The sequence below is a fragment of the Anarhichas minor genome, unplaced genomic scaffold, assembly GCF_050575085.1.
Source record: "Anarhichas minor isolate MPS153535 unplaced genomic scaffold, ASM5057508v1 ptg000168l, whole genome shotgun sequence".
Classification (NCBI taxonomy): domain Eukaryota; kingdom Metazoa; phylum Chordata; class Actinopteri; order Perciformes; family Anarhichadidae; genus Anarhichas; species Anarhichas minor.
In genome coordinates, this window is record NW_027466614.1 from 111,565 (window position 1) to 129,536 (window position 17,972).

Here is a 17,972-nt window from a genome sequence, read left to right on the forward strand (position 1 = left end):
CTTCCGGTCTCCAGCCTGTCTGTTGTCTCGCTGTTGATAGCTCCAGCTAAACTAAGCTCCTCCTTGGTTACTGCTACAGCCTGAAGTTGATCTTGGCCTCCTTGAAGTAATGAGAGATGAATGTGGGGTAAACTGTGGGATATTCAAGTCATACGTCAGGGGGAATTATCACAATTATATAAAAATGTATACAGATGGATCAAAAGACCCCAATAAGGGCAGAACAGCAGCAGCAGCAGTAATACCAGAGTTCCAGTATGAGTGTGGGAAGAGACTGAGTGATGACTTGTCGGTGTTTGCATGTGAGATGATGGGCATAGTTATTGCATTGCAGTGGGTAGAGGACGTCAGGCCAGAGAGAGTAGTGATTGCATCTGATTCATGTGCAGTACTGATGAGTCTGAAATTTAGCCACTCCAGATGCAGAGAGGATTTACTGTTTGAAATATTACAAGCACTATACAGAATCCATCAAATGCGGATAGTGGTTAAATTTGTGTGGGTTCCTGCCCATGTTGGAGTCAATGGCAACGAGAAGGCGGATAAAGCAGCAAAAAAGGCTTTGAAGAGTGGGAGAAATATTGTTAAAGTAAATATAAGTAAGTCAGAAGCTAAAGTGGTGATTAAGGGACAAATCAAAAAGATATGGCAGACTGAATGGAATAAAGGGAACAAAGGAAGATATCTGTTTAAAAATAAACCATTGGTTGGGAGTGCAGGATCTAGTGGACGAAATAGAAAAGAGGAGAGGGTAATGAGAAGATTAAGGAATGGACATACTGGTCTTAATAGTTCCCTCTGTATTATTGGAAAACATAATAGTGGACTGTGTGGATTTTGTAATGAAGAGGAAACTGTGGACCATGTGTTAGTGTCATGTCAGAGGTACGAGGCAGAGAGAGAAATATTAAAAAGTGGTCTAAGAGAGTTGGGAGAGGAGAATATAACTGATGTATTAAAGAAAAGCTTTGGTGAAGAGTGTTGGAAGCCACTTTTGGAGTTTTTGGAGGCAACAAGACTAGTGAATAGAATTTGAGATTTATATTTGGTTTGTTTTATTTAGATTTGGTTTATTTTATTTTGTTTTATTTTTTGTTTGTTTGTTTGGTTTTCGTATTAGATAATTACAATCCTTAGTCCACACTCCAGATTAGTTGGTGGCAGTAATGCACCTAAAAGTTGTTTGCCAACCGCCATTAAAAACAATAGAAGAAGAAGAAGAAGCTAAACTAAGCTAACTGTGTGTTTATTATTCAGTACAAGCTGCTGTACATCTAAACATGTAAACACGCGTAGCTCGCTCAATCTGTTAGCGACTCCTCGCTCAATCCAACAGTTGTTTACACGTTGTTCAGTTCTGCTAAGCTAACGTTAGCTACCGTACGTTAGCTTAGCAGCTAGCGATGAAGTAACTATAGCATAACAATCACCTCTGGCCAAATCATTCACAAACTATAACACCATTACACTGTTTGGTTAAATCTTTGCACTACTGTTTAGTTAGTTCATATAATATTATTCTATTTCTATTGTATATATTGTGCATTTTTATACTCAATATCTTTTATGTTTTACTCTGTTACTTTGACTGCTTACCTGCTTATCCATATATGTCATGAGATAATTTGCACATATTTTCACAACAAAAATGTGAATATTGGATGAAGCCAAGTTAAACATTGTTTCATAATAATTCAATAAATTATTACATCATAATATACTACTGTCAGGGGTCTTCTTTGCTGCATAATGAATACTACTTTTGGTACTTTAAGTACATGTTTTTGTGAATAAGGTAAACATTTTAACTTGGATATATCAACTATTAAGACAATTATATTTTGTGTTACAAGTTGTTTAAATATGCAAATGAGGAATTATGTTATGAAATATTTGCTAATTTTCATACATTTCCACAACATAAACGAGCCGACATGGTCCAAACTTTTAAAATACTGACAGGAATCGACAGCGTACAGTCTGACAGAAGTTGTGAAGTATGTGGCAATAGTATGTTCAAAAAATCCCTCAGCACCAATACAAGAGGTCACGATCTGAAACTACAGGTACTACACCAGTCTGGTCCATGGAAACCTTTTTTCTCAAGTAGAACAACACCGGTATGGAACAGCCTGAGTCAAGGAACAGTTAGTGCCTCCTCAGTCAACGCATTCAAGACCAGCCTAGGGAGAGAATGGCAACACCATCAAAGCCAACACCAACACATATTTTCCTACTAATTCACCGTCCAGTCTCACGTTCTGCATTAACACATCTAACAAACCTGAGAGACTCAACTATTTACAGATGAGGATCAAGCCATCACCTTGGTTTAGGGTCTCAATACTCTTAAAGGGTACCTAATGACCTTTACTAAAGATAAATTACTAACGATAAATAAATCTGAAGATTAAATAAAGCCAGGTTCATCATTCTTGTTTTACTTTGTTGACATATTAAAGTTAAAGGTTTTTACAGAGGAAGTTTATATCTCTTCACATGACTCTAATCAGAACATTAAAACATATATTTCCTCCATGTTTTTATTAATAAATGTCATATAAATGAGTCGGTGAATGATGTGTTAACCTTCAGAACATAGAGAGGAATGAAAGTGTAAAGTTTGGTGTATGTAAAAGCTGCTGAAGTGGAGATTTCTGGATTCTGTCTGAGAACAAACCAAGTCAAATAGACACAATGGTAGAATAAACACCTAAACGTGTAACTGGATGTTTACTGGCTCTTTGCACGGTTGTTGGTGAACACCAGGCATTGTAGTCTACGAGCAAATGACGCATGAACCGATGTTTCTCACACAAGCAATTCTGTATATTGTACATATAATGAAGGAGAAACGGGTGACTGAATGGTTTGATGCATATACAAATGATATAAATCACCAGATCTCAACCCAAGTGAACACCTATAGGATAGATGGCTCCCTCCACCACCTTTCTCAGGGAATATCTGTTGAAAGAACGGTGTTTCAGAGACTTGAATAATCAGTTCCAGCTAGCCTTGACACTGCTCATGAATGAAACTACATCCAAAGTTGATGTATTTGTTCTTCCGTTTTTCGTAAATTAGCTGAAAAGTAAAATAACTTCTTGACCCAGAGCAGGGTGTACCCACTAATATGCAGTAGCCACCTAATGTACTGCATGTGTGGTAACGGGACCGAAAAGGTGGAGCTCATTCAAAGTGGTGAGCTTGGGGGGGGGGGGGGGTGGCGTCCCTCTACCAGCTGATTCACAGGTAAACACACTCCTACTTCCAGCTGCTGACAGAAATATGAGGAGTCATTTCAAAAATGCATATTTTGTTTCTGAAGTGGTTTATTTAACAAATTCCATTATTGTGTGCATTCAAAATAACAATAAAATAAAACAAGAATAATGGAAATATAAAATCTCTAGTTTATAGGAATTCAAAATCCTGCATAATGTATCCTCTTCATACTGTATACGGTCGGGTTAACTGAACAGTGATGTTTATACCTCCTGCCTTTATCCATTCAGCTCCACATGTATCACACAGGAACATACATTCTGTTGTCGTTACTCAACACTTTATTTATGATATCTTACCCGGACACAGAGTGTCTCTGAATGATGGAGCGTGTCGGACAGCGTGGAGCAGCACACACAGGTCACAGGTCACAGGTTACAGGTGACGGGAGGAGCAATGTGTCGGTGAATGTCGATAGCGTCCCACTGCAGAGCTCCGGGCTGGGACCCGTGATGCAACGTGTGCTATCACGTGTGTTAACTTTATTACTCTTCCTTATCAATAAACTCCAATAACACCAATCCACATATTTCAATAAATCTCATAAAACTGATAACGTTAGGCAACGTTAAACAATAAATACTTTGTACTAACTTTTAAGTTTAGCTAATGTTTTTAGCAAACTAATGTTAACGTTAGCACACAAAAAAAGAGCTAAATGTAATAATTTTGGCGAACGTTAACTTTAGCATGGCTAGCTAACGTTATTTACTATTCATATTATCTTAAGGTTAATACAAGTTACCTTATTTTAGTATGAAGGCTGATTGTTTATCTTGGTGGAGGACGTGTGGCTTATTGTAACTAACGTATGTTATCGTATCCGATCACGATGTGTGGCGTTACTCGCTTCTCCAAACGCGGGGCCCTAAAGGGTCCGCAGGAGGAGGTGGGCCGAGCCTGGGGCTCTGCAGCGAGACCCTTCTGTAGAATGTGAGCCTCTCCATGCATGGTCTTCTGGCACCATCTATGGGGGGGGGGGGGGGGGGTCCTAACATCTAACCTACCGTACCGACAGTACCGTTGCGGGTGTGACCATACGACCTCACTTCCAGCAGCTCAGTCAACAAGTCATCTGGACCTTCCTGCAGAGCAACAGGATGAACTCTTCTGCTGTGTAAGTGGTCAAAAAGATTTAGTTTTCTTCTGTTAGTGCAAAATACTCCACATGGAGATGAATACAGTGGCTACTGACTCATTGTATTTTATACTTTCTCTTCATTTGTTGTGTTTACCTCAGCTCCTGTGTGCTAGTTACTGCTACTGTTAGCTCCTCAAATAAAGTGAATTTGCCCGTTCAAACTTGACCGATCTAAAGAATAAGTTACTCTCAGTGAATACTAGCACAGCCAGTGACTCGTGGCCACTGATGAGGGTCAACAGGCTCCACTCATGCTGTGGTGTTCAGGTGAAGTGAAGCTGTGAGTGGAACGGTGTTTTTCACCGTCACCTCACTTGTTATAGTCACTGGATGATTCTGTCTTCACATCGTCAAATGAAAGCAGTGAAGACGCATCCAAGCTGTTGGTTTGTAGCGTAGCAAACTGTCTGTCCTGCTGCACCAGAACAAATAAAAAGGAAGTAAGGTTATCACCAAATCCAAAGCTGCTTGGACTTCTTTGTGATGTGGATCTCTGTAGAGACCAGGCTGGGTCTGGCTGGGTCTGGCTGGGTCAGGAGCTTCTTCTGGAGGGACGGGGGGGCAGGCGTCATGGTGACAGGGTGGTTGTGGTGGGATTGCTGTCAGTTTCCAGCCAGTGAGAGAGCCAGAGCCGCCTGCAGTGCTGCTTCTTCATCGATGCTGTAGTCCTGACAGAAGAAAGAGACACTAGTGACTGCAGACCATGAAGTGCATCCTCATCGCATACAAACGTCCAGTATGTGAGGAGGCTGATCACTGGGACATGTACATTTAGTTAAACAGATTGTATGTGACTACATGTACAACAGAAACCATGTGAGCACTTTTGACTTCAGCCCAGCACATGTAAGACCTGTGAGATGGAGCTCTCTCTCTCTCTCTCTCTCTCTCTCTCTCTCTCTAACACCTCTAGCAGGTTTGTATAATGTAGAATAATTAAATCCTTCTCTGTTAGAAAAATTAATTTTCTGATATTTGCAATAAGTACACAGATATATTAACTCAGACCGTGACGAGGAAGGTGGAAAGTGGTCTTTCAGAAGAATTGTTACTTTAATTGATCTCAGATCAAATATAGTTGAGTCACATTTATAGTGAATGCAAGCAGCAGGACACTGCTACTACTATATACTATGAGCCCTGCTGAGTGCAGATTAATATTACTGGATGCTGCTCAAGTAAGGACAGTGAAAGATCATTCATGACTCTGGATATCAGGTCCAGGTATGACAGTGAGTGCACTACAGTAAGACAGGTATCATATCTATCATACTTTCATGTCATTAATCTTCCTGGGATGATAGAAATTTGGAATAATGTCAAAGCCAACATAAATGACGTGCTTAGTTTTAACGCAGAATCTTCCAGTCTGTCTGTCTCTGTCTGTCTGTCTCTCTCTCTGTCTCTCTGTGTCTCTCTGTGTCTCTCTCTGTCTGTCTGTCTGTCTGTCTGTTTCAGCATTAGTTCAGCTGATGTTCCAGCAGTGCTAACCCTAGAGACAAACCTTCTATTTCTCTTGTGAAGTCTGAAGAAGATCTTTGCTAAAGCAACACGTTGCCTGTAAACTCCAGCTTGTTCTCGGCTGCTTTTATTGTGAAACTCTTGACACTGAAACAGGAAATGGTTCCAATTTAAATCAAAACTTCCAGTTTCTTTTACTAATGACTGCTGATTCTTCTCTTCTCATGCAACTGTTGCTCAGAGGATCTTTGTGTCTTTCACTGGTCAGTCTGGTTGGACCATTCTACAGCGTTTTGTTCTCCATCTACTGAACTAAATAACAACAGCTCATAGTAAAGAAGACTTTCTACAGATAAAAGCATCATTCAGACGTAGAGAGTCGTCCTCTCACACATCTGACTGGACACAGTCAAGCTCTGTGGTGGACAGTCTGAGCTTTAAGATGATAGTGTATTTACAGTATTTATATACAGTGTATATTGCAGCTTCTCAGCTAAATGGGAACAGGTTCAACATAGCCATAGACAGCCACCGTAATGTTAGACGTGAGGCTGTGCTTTGGTCAGTCAGGTAGTTTCTCACTGTTTTATGATCCACGGTAGTTTGGGCGGTCCAGGGGTTGTTTGGATGGTTTAGTGCACGTTGCTGGGTTAGCTTATAAAGAGCTCTGGCTGCCTGTATCATAATCATGAAAGAAATCCAAACCCCAAACAAACAGCTGTTACTGAAACATCAGCACTGGACTTACAACAAAGGTGTCGTAGGAGAACTTGTGTCTGTGGAGGAGATGCTGGAGGAAGTTGGAGCTCTTATAGCTGGGGTCTCCCCACGGCATGGCGGAGCACACCGGACACACCTGGAGACACAAACACTCGGCTCAGTTTAAGTGGAGTCACTGCCGGACCTCATAACACACACACCAGCATGTGGATTATTTTGACTACTGTTGAAAGATAAAAACCACCATCTCAGCTGTGTAAACCATGTGAGCCCCAGTAGGTCCTCATGATCCACACAAACTAGCATACAAGCAGAACCTACAGCATGCCACACGGCTACCGTCTCGTTGTACACAGTCGCTGGCTTTGAGGGAAGTGAACTCAGTGGAATGAGTCAGACCATCGAGGTAGTTATCCGTCTACACACAAAGCACTCCCAAGAGATTACAGTCAGGACCGTCTGTGTGCTCTGGGCACACAGACGGTCCGTAGCGTTGTATGAAATCCTTTTCATTTGTTTCTCAAATTCCATGTTTTCCGTTTTTCATTTTTCTGAATTCTGCGTTTGATGATTTAACCACATTTAGTCATCATAAAAAGTCTAATCATGTGGTGGACGAATGAAATTTCAACTGTTCAAAAAGAAAATATTTGATGGAACACAACATTGCACTATTTCTCCTCAAAGAAAGTGCCTCTACACACTTAATACACACTTAATACACACTTATAAGATAGTAGTGGTTTGGATATTGCGCTGCTCTAAATGTAGCTGTCAGTGTTATTCCTCAGTTTTTTGGCATTGCATTCACATTTTGGCAGATTTCTTCATTTTTAAAGTTGTTTCAAATTTTATTATGAAATTCCACAATTGCATCCCTGTTCTCTGCATCGTGGACATCATGGGGCCCTAAACAAAGGTCCATGGCCGGACTAGAACCGGTGGTCAGCACATTTAAAGCCACACCACCAGGGTAGCCCTGTTTCCTGAGACATACGATGAACTGTTGTGAACACCAAGAACATTAGATTACTGTGTTAGAGCTCCAGAGAACCTCAGACGGTTCATGGGTTTTTAAAAGGTTCATGCAGGAGAGTGTTTGTGTCCCGGACACACTGAATCACTTCCTGTGTGAGTCTCTTACCACTTTATTGGGGTCATTACGGTGATTGTCCATACAGTGCTTCACCAGCTGCTGCTGGTCCAGGTTTCTGGCCCCACAGAACGGACACACGAATGTTGACCGGTTTGGAATATTGCTGCAGACCGATAGAGAGACAGAAGACCTGGATCAAGCTACTTCAATCTGCTCTCTGTACACTGTGTACATGTACAATATATCACACGTTCTATGAGTTCCAGGTAGTGGGTGAGTCAGAGAGTATATGGAATGGATTGCATACAGTCTGTTCTACTCTAGACAGCACATGTTATGGAGTTCTAGTGAGACGGGTCCTGGGTTCTCCAGCAGAGGGCTGAGTATCTTCTCCTGCACTGGGCTCTCAAATATGTCACTTTAACCAGGAACAGACGATGACCATCTCAGTTGAACTACATAATGCAGCTCATAGAGGAAGTTAGCATAGCACTGCTTCATGTTTATGATACTTCTTCACAAATGAACACTTTTATGATTTTTGAAGTGTAAATATAATCGGCAGAAGTAAAAAGCTAACGTGTGGAGTACGGTAGATAGGACAGGGGGGCACAGTGCTCGCTCTAGTCACTAGTATGAAGCGCACACACACACACACACACACACACACACACACACACACACAGCATTGTATGGTCTCGTTACATGATCAAATAGAGACTACATACATATTACCTAGAGATCCTCATTACGTATCTGCTTATGCCCAAATGTTTCCTTTAATAGTTTTTTCATACTTTATTTATAGTTTTCATAGTTTATGTATAATAAGCACACCACTTTCTTACAGATTGTTTACTATTTTACAACAAAAAAAACATGATTTCTTTAGGGAGAGCAGCATTTTTAATTCATGCGAGTTCTTCAGGGAGCAGGTGTCTGAATCACTCACAAGTCCCTTTTTCTCTAGAACTATTTCACTGAATAACTGCTTATCAAGATGCTCACGTGAACATTGTTTGTGCATGGAAACTGCATGTTGGGATTGAGTCCGCTCAGCATGTGTGTGTTCAGAGTGTGTGTACCTCGGTATAGGTTGGGAGGTGGGCACCACAGGGACGAACTCAGGACAGTTAGCTGTCTGCTGCTGTACTTTAGAACAGGAAGCAATGTGGGACCTCATCTTCACCAGAGCCACCTGAGAACACACACACACACACACACACACACACGCACTCACACACACACACACACACACACACACACGAGGATTGTAGGTCATTAACAATACTACAAAGACAACATTGTTCATTTTGTCACCACAGCCTCATTAGCGTTCCATGCTGCCGTCTTCACACTGACCAGCTCTTCTGTCCAACACACTTTACATCACCCTCGTGATATGAAACATCTGGCTAACATGCAGACTGAGCAGACACATAAAGACTATAAATAGTTTAATTATGGACCAGATAACAGACATACACCCGTGATGGAGAGTTGCTAACAGGAATGCCCAGTATCTACCTTCTTGTTACAGCCCCTGCAGGGTGCTTTGTATGAGGCCAGCCGCTTCTCCATGCTGGAGGAGCGCTCCACTTTCTTGGGGTCAAAGGGCACGCGACAGAGTGGGCAGAGGGGCGAGGTCACCTGGAGACATGGCTGCAGACACTCCCCACAGAACCTGGAGGAGCAGACAACAGACAGCCGGGGAGAAACGCTTCAAGTCATTGCTCAAGAGAACCACGGTGACGGTAATGAGGGAGAGGGAGTCCCAGGCCCCCCCCCCCAGGCCCCCCCCCCCCCCCCCCCCCCCCCCACACTGATAACATGCTCAACAACGATATGAGCCCATTGCGATGCTCAGAGAACGTGGAATAGTTTAAGACTCCATCTGCGTTCTGTGTGTTGCTCACTCACTCAGGCAGAGAGGTCGTTCACCACAGTGAGATAATCAATAAGGTTAATATGAACGTTAACACAGCTGGGATAACTTTGGAATGTTTTCCATAAAGCGGCTGTGGACCAAAGCAGCAGAAAGACGTATGCTAACCTAAATAAATGCGTGTTGTATTTAGAGTGGTTTCACCACTCTGCCTTCAGACATCGTTACCGCTCAAAGCCTCCAGACTCCACTGCTCATCGGTGTTCTGAGGGATGACCTCTCACTCACACTAACACATGTACGGTCACGGTGCAGACGACAGAACCATGTAAAAACCTCAAAGCAATAAATAATGGACCTGTTCTTTAATAACAATAGCGATAAAAATGCTAAACCTAAAGGGACGTCTCCATTCTGACCAACAATAATCAAATGCACACATTCATATTACAAAGAAAGAAGAAAGAATCACATTGAGAAGCTGTTTGTTTCTGTTAATAAGTTGACTTTCTTGCCCTTGATGTACACACAGTTGTAAAATTACAATTCTACCATATTCCAGATTCTCTCTTCAATAACATCAGAGATGCTGGACTACAGCCCGTCTTTTATTTAATAGCACATAAAGGAACATTAACAAAACAATCAACAATAATATATATTAATACGATAGGAATCTGCTTGGTAGTGAATCACACAGAAGCTGTCTCGCTGTGCGTGTGTTTCTATGGGAGAGGAAGAGAAGGAAGCATCCATCCAGCAACACATGCTTTTCTCCTTAACTAGAAGCAGAAGAGAGGCTGCCTGAGGTCTGCTCTTCTTTCTTCTTCTCAGCTCCAGACTGACAAAGACTAGAGGTACTCCTCACTCATTCTAGAGCCAATGAGGTCATGATCCCATCAGTCACATGATCAGCTGGGTCTCTGTTCACCTCACAGCCACCAGTCCTTCAGGTAACAATCATCAAGTATGAGCAAACATTAGAAAACAACTACAGCAGCTGATTGTGTTACACTTGGGCCGACATGCAGAAAATACTTTTTTTAAATCTGTGGAATGACTGATGGCTTTTCTTCATTTTATTTTGTTCATTTTTGGCAGAATTGTGGTCTTGATTTCTCCTTGTGCACCGTAGTCCCCCGAGAGACCTGTGGAGGGCTGCAGACCCTGTTTATAGGACGTCGTCACGGCGACGTCACCCATTGGTCTGTAGACTGATGGTTTGAAGCCTCGAATTCGGCGATTTTGCCGTCAACATCTTGGCTTTTTTTTTCAACCAATAAACAGAAGTGACCATTTTTGGACTGAGGAGTGACGTAGAGACGCCGTATACGTCTCTGGTAGCAGCAGAGACCTGTCAATCACCGTGTAGCCCCGTCCTAAAGCATCCCCTGCTTTATGGTCTGTTTGACTCTAAATGGACCATAATGTACTAAATGAACATCATGCTGTATTGAAGAAGACTTGAAACTAGAGATTGAGACCATAAACTCATGTTTACAATGTTTACTGAGGTAATAAATCAAGAGAGAAGTAGAGTCATTTTCTCATAGACTTCTATACAACCAGAGGAGTCGCCCCCTGGTGGACACTAGAGAGAATGCAGGTTTTAAGACACTTCAGCATCGGCTTCACTCTGTAGAACCGGAGGTTGCTTCCTGCTGACAGACAGGCGCTACCTCCGCGTCACATGATGTCACCCATCAGTGAGAACCACGAGGACTCAAGCTCAGGTCTCTGCAGAGGTGGTGGGTTTAAGGTCCAGTGTGTAGGAAATGGCAGCATCTATAGATGGGAGGGTTCAGAGGTTCTCCAGTGAATAATATGAGAGAACTACAGTGGCCGACATGGGGACCGGCTCCCTGATGTAAACGGCTTATTCTAAGGCAACAAACACACGATTCTTATTTTTTTTAATTTACTTTATTTTCTTAAATTTAATAGGTCCTGCTCTGTTATTTTATTATATTGTATATTTTGTGCATTTTCCACACTTAATATTTTTATTTTATTGTGCAACCTTGTTTGCTGCTGCCACAGACAAATTTCCCCTTGGGGATGAATAAAGTATATTTATATTCTATTCTATTCTTTCAGGTGATTATACAATAAAGAAAACGCACTTCTTAATATCATATTCACTTCCTGCCAATAGATCCCTAAATGCTACACACTGGACATTTAACGTAACTCGTGCACCCTGCAGAGCAGAAGCAAACAAACCTCTCATACAGGACACGGCATCACGTTTTGAGAACTGAATATTTTGAGTTGGTTGTGATACAACAATGAATCATAGTACTGGTATGTATGGGTGTAGCTGTATTTGATGTTGATTTGTATTGTATAACTTGGTAATAAATGCCGTACAGGTTCTATGCAGCTCACTATCTGTAGTCAGTCATGACATAACAACCGGAAACACCAGTCCTGCTGCTGGACACAGAAGTATGGGCTTAGTTTCTCTTCAATACATGTGAAGATCAAGACTCACATTTGTGTATCAATAATTAAATAGTTGAGCTGCACCCCTCCAGTGAAGGACGTGTATGACACAAGCACTGCTGTCACTGCTGTTGAATGCTGAAAGCTCCAGTATAGAATGAATGAACTGCTGTCACCAACACAAACACATGATGTCAAAGCGGGGCCGTAACGTTGCTGTACACGTGCGCACACACATAACAACACGCATCCAAACAGAGAGGCTACTTTACGTGTGCGCGCAGCTGTTGATGCTGACGGGTCTGTGGAACACCTCCAGGCAGATGGGGCAGGACAGCTGGCTCTCGATGCCCTCGGCCGGGCCGCTGCTGGGCTGCTGGCGGAGCTGGGTGCTCGTCGAGACAAAGCTCCGGAACATCGCCATCATGGAGCGGAGAGGACACCGCTACTGTCGAAGACAGCTCCTAACTATCCACCCTGAAGTGATCAGTGCAGCACACTGAACGTATGCCGTACAAACATGGCGGCTGTCCTCTCTACTAATCATGAAACATATGGTGAATAAACCAAAGCGGTACTGTCCCGAGCTGGAGGAGACACGCAGCTGAGGTAAACATCGGGAGCAGGGGGTTCGCGCTGTGCCGCGAGGATGACCTGAATAGAAAACTTCGATCTACACACTGACGGAGGACGTGCGCTGCTGGGCTCACTTGGTTGTCAGATCAGCGCTTTTGGAAGAAACGCCAGTGAACGCTCGCGAGCAGCACGAGAGGCTACATCAAAGACCCTCCGCGCGCTCTGCTTTGTAGATGATTAAGTCCTGACTGTCTTCTCCTCGCGTCTCTATGGAACCCCATTTCAGGCAGTAGAAGAAAAAAAATATATAAAATCATTTAAAGTTGTTTTTTTGCTGGCAGAAAAAAAGTAAATAAGTAAAATAAAAAACTACATTTTTTTCTACTTTTTTTCTGCCAGCAAAAAAATAAATAAAAATAAAAATAAAAAAACACTTTGAATTTTGAATTATTCGGACGAAATGATGAGATAGTTTAACACAACAGTGGTAGAAGCAGCTCTTCATAGGTTACCCTATACATGGATTGTGAGAACATGGAGACATTTACAAACATGAAATACTTCAATTGCTTGCTGTTCCAAACGCACCCTTGACAGGATTTCAAACAAGAAGCAGCTCTGGAGTAGAAATAATAAAACAGATTGTCACGGGAGTTCACGGGTTAGGACCCAATAGCAAGACCACAGGAGACAGAGTACGGTAAAACAGACTTTATTTAGCCTGAATAAAGAGGACAGGAAGGTGTGGAGCCCGTGGTCCGACACCAGAGAGTAGGCAGATCGACGGTGTGAGTCCCGTGGCTCGACACCGGAGAGCTGGCAGCTTGACGGCGTGTGTAGTCCGTTAACACCACGGAGGGCACGGGGGATTCCCGGACCGACGGACACCGGAGGCAGGCGCTCGAGGCAGAGGATGCAACGGGGTTGAAGCGGGTGAAAGACGGTACGACCTGACAACCCTAGACTGCAGGACCAGAGTTTATATGTTGCCAGGGGAATCGTTAGTGGGACCTGAGTCTGGTGTGTCAGCCTGCAGGAGGTGATTAGCTGAAGTAGCTGCAGCTGTGTGGCAATGGGAGGTGTCTGGTCTGACAGGGATCCTGACACCGATGTGGCGACCTTCATTAAACAGAAACTGGAAACATGTGGTCTGTCATAGATGCAGCAAAAGAGTTGGTGCATTTCATTTGTTTTTACTTTTAACTTTTTTCCACCAGAAAAAATAAAAATAAATCCCAGAGGCCAGTTCAGAGGCGGACGGCAAGCGAACTGGGCCAAAAGTCCTGAATAAGAAAGATGAACCAGCAGCCTATGAATGTACACAGAAAACCAATTGGGACAAACGGGTGTTATTCAAGTAATACTAGTAAAGTATTAGAGGGACCATTCAAGACCAAACAAACAGACGTTTAGCATGTTGAACGTGTACAAACAGATAACGCCGCCTTATGGCTTTATTTGTCTTCCTCTTTTTTCTCCTTAAATATGGAATAATAGAGTGCTATGAGAGTCATTTAGTGTTATATTTCCATAAAGTTGGACGGACTTGCAGCCAGGGTTTATATATTAGTGAGGTCCACATTTCTTTCTTTTATTTGATGATATGTTTTGAACGTCAAATGTCTTTATGTAAGTGAAGGAAATCACTGAATTCAGAATATAAAATGGAAAACTACATTATTGAATTACAATTATTGAAGCTTTGATTTATTTTATCTTAACCTATAATAATACATCATAAAATATGAAACACTATTATTACTTTCATCCGAGGTTCCCTTCCTCCCGGGGTAGATCGCCATGGTAACTTAAGCTGAACACCTAACCAGAGATAACAGATCAATAACAGATTTATAATATCACTCTTTATATACAGCACGATAGATCTGACTGATGTGTTGTAGATGTATTATTATTCAGTTTTCAATATAATTCTATTTATTTATAAAGCCCCAAATCACACATCTGCCTCAGAGGGCTTCACAATCTGTACAGCATACGACGTCCTCCGTCCCTCACTGGGGGAGGGGTCCTCTCCCAGGAGGAGGGGTCCTCTCCCTGGAGGAGGGGTCCTCTCACAGGAGGAGAGGTCCTATCACTAGAGGAGGGGTCCTCTCACAGGAGGAGGGGTCCTCTCACTGGAGGAGGGGTCCTATCACTAGAGGAGGGGTCCTCTCACTGGAGGAGGGGTCCTCTCACCGGGGGAGGGGTCCTATCACTGGAGGAGGGGTCCTCTCACTGGAGGAGGGGTCCTCTCACCGGGGGAGGGGTCCTATCACTGGAGGAAGGGTCCTCTCACTGGGGGAGGGGTCCTCTCACAGGAGGAGGGGTCCTATCACTGGGGGAGGGGTCCTCTCACTGGGGGAGGGGTCCTCTCACAGGAGGAGGGGTCCTATCACTAGAGGAGGGGTCCTCTCACTGGAGGAGGGGTCCTATCACTAAAGGAGGGGTCCTATCACTAGAGGAGGGGTCCTCTCACTGGAGGAGGGGTCCTCTCACTAAAGGAGGGGACCTATCACTAGAGGAGGGGTCCTATCACTAGAGGAGGGGTCCTATCACTAGAGGAGGGGTCCTCTCACTGGGGGAGGGATCCTCTCACTGGATGGACAGAGGTACAATAGATGTCATGTGTACAGAATGAACAACATAATAGAACTGATACTTACAATGACAGAATAAATCTATCTTTATGTAGAGCGATAGCAGTATAGAATAATATTGGAAAGATTATGAGTTATTACAACTATACAACTCATGGTGTGTATGACAATATTTTAGCCTTTCAGCTATTCAGCTTTCTATCATTTGTCAGTTTTTCCTGTTTTGTTGTTGTATTTCTTACCTTTCCTCTCGTTTCAGAGTCTTCACTTCCTGCCTTTGTGTGTTTTCCCGCCCTTGTGATTGCCGTCCCCGCCCCTGATTGGATTCACCTGTGTCTTATCACCTAACCCTCAGTGTATTTAAACCCTGTGTTCTCGTCTCTGTGCCAGCTCGTCTTCGTCCTGTGTCCAGCCATTTCCTAGTGTTTTGTCGATCACGGTTTGTGTGATAACCAGCTTAGTCGGTGAACCAAATAACCAAAAGATACCCTGAATATGTTGAACTTGCTATGTGGTACAGGCCCCTGGCTCCATCGTGGCATCCAGGATCAAGCTGCATTGACCGACAGAGAGCAGGACTCCAGTGGGACCAGAGGAGGAGGACTCTGTGTTTACATCGATGGTGTTTGGTGCTCTAGTTAAAGTTGATCAACAATGTTTCCCTTGTGTTGAATCTTTAATGTGAAGATGTCGGCCATCTTTTCTGCCCAGAGGATTGTTTTGTTGCTGCTGTTTACATTCCTGATGATGCAATATAATAAAAATATGCACTGCAGGAATGGACGACTGTTTTTTTGTCTCCCACCTCTGTATTTTCTACTCCAGCTGTAAGGACTGCTCCCATGACAGCGCTCCACGGTGGTGTCATTGGCCAAAACCCTTTGTTTCCTCCTGTCTCTGTTTCCCCCTCATGTACCGCCAAATACTTTGCTCTGCCTTCCCCGACCGCAGCCTGAGCTGGATGAGTACTTGTCGCTGATCCTCAACCTGCGGTTTCGGCGGCAATGATTTTTATACATATCACGTTCTTTTTGCATCTTAAGCCACCGGTAACTTGCCCATACTAGAAACACAACTACAAACACAACTAGGGGAAACACTAGACCCCAAGTCAAGCTTTGCAGCTCGCTCTTCTTTGAATTGCGACGCACCCTCCCATATTGCATGCACCCTCACATGTACCTCAGCTCCTAATAAACCAAGCGCTATCATTTTCAGCAGCCTGCGCCCCATTGCCCCCCCACCTTCCATCACCCCTAAACCTCCACGGTCTCCGAAATGTACCCAGTCGTCATTGCAACTATTCTTTTGGGGCACAAATAGTCCAACAAGACCATTGGTATCTCTTCCACAGCGTCGTTCTAGACATCATCTAAAAAGGACGCTCACATTGTCTCAATAGAATGAAGCTCATGAGGAGACTCACTCTGGTTTTGGCCCAGTAACAGTTCATCATCCAAGCCTCCTACATCCCGGGGCACAAAAACTCACTTTCACGTTTCTCGTTCCAGATATTCATACAATTGGCACCAGCCGCCGAGCCTCTGAGCCTCTGCCAACTCCCATCTCATTGTTTTCAGCCACCTTCTTCAACTGAATCCGCAACTGGAACATTTAATCTCCACTTCACAATATGTCAAGTCTTAGAATCCATGTTCTTACTGGCATTGTTCAGCTTCCTGCTCAGTTCACTGCTCCAACCCTCAACTACCATCCTTCACGACAACCATGTCCAACATTTCCATCCATCCTCCCAACACCCTCATCAATCACCTCAAATGCAGCAAGACCAACCCGTCAGGTCCATCTCAACCCATCTACCCAGGGTAGGAAATTTACATATTTTTTAGGGGGCAATTTTTGCCCCCACTGACTGAAATCCAGGGCATTTAAAAACAATTGGGGGCACTTTTTGAAACTTGTGAAATAACATTTAACCTTTGTTCAAAATAATAAATATACTTATTTAGGCAATGTATATGAGCAATTGTCATCAAATGGCAATAAGACTATTAGGCAGTAGTCTACAGATTCAAAGTGTTTTCTTAGATTTTTTGAACAAAAAACAAACATAAATCAGACAATCATATTCAATTTTATTCTTATTCATTTGTGGTTATTTATTGTTGTTATTAAATGTTTTAAACAACTATTAACAATTATTAAGTCAACGATGCCTTGATTACATATACATCAGTCATTGTATGGAATTATTGAGAAAAATATTTTTGTAGCACCTCAAATATTGTGATATTACCCATTTTTGTCCTGAACATATGCATTAGTCATTGTGTGAAATTTTTGAGAAAAACATTTTTATAGCACCTTAAAAATTTAAAAAATGTGCCATTTGAAGGTACAAATTCAGTTCAGAGTTTTTACTTAGTAAAATATCTTAATTGACTGTCAGTCAGGTATTATTCATTTCCAGCAACCCTCAAATCAAAGAATAAAGACACTTTGCGCACAATTTAGGTGTATTTTCCCTTTAACTCACGAGATGCAGGTAGCATGTTTTATACTTAATGTGAATATAATTCATTTAATCTAATTTCCATTATGCAATATGTATACTTTGTTGGCATCTTATTCTGAAAACCGGATATTCGTCTGAAGAAACCGGATGTTGTCTCACGTTAATCTTTCCGCTAACTTTCAAAGTCCTTCGCTCGCTCCCGATCTGTGCCGTTTGAATGCGTTTACCGTGAATGTCAGCATATAGGTTTGGTGGATGAATGAACAAACGTGGCAGACTGCATG

General features: G+C 42.8%; 1 protein-coding gene across 2 annotated transcripts; it reads right to left on the reverse strand.

Annotated features, from left to right (window-relative positions):
• Positions 1 to 5,031: 5,031 nt before the first annotated feature.
• Positions 5,032 to 12,523, reverse strand: rnf166 (ring finger protein 166). 2 transcript variants are annotated; one of them, XM_076085541.1, is made up of 6 exons: positions 12,350 to 12,523; position 11,791; positions 8,792 to 8,858; positions 7,755 to 7,869; positions 6,639 to 6,746; positions 5,032 to 5,097 (listed from the first exon to the last, which is right to left on the reverse strand). In XM_076085541.1, exons 1-6 carry the CDS (start codon positions 12,461 to 12,463, stop codon positions 5,032 to 5,034), a joined length of 471 nt encoding a protein of 156 aa, XP_075941656.1. In that variant the 5' UTR covers positions 12,464 to 12,523. The 2 variants fall into 2 exon arrangements, with proteins under 2 accessions (XP_075941656.1, XP_075941654.1); XM_076085539.1 differs by lacking the exon at position 11,791 and adding an exon at positions 9,234 to 9,390 and having other exon boundaries at positions 8,792 to 8,904; positions 12,309 to 12,523.
• Between the last annotated feature and the right edge of the window lie 5,449 nt (positions 12,524 to 17,972).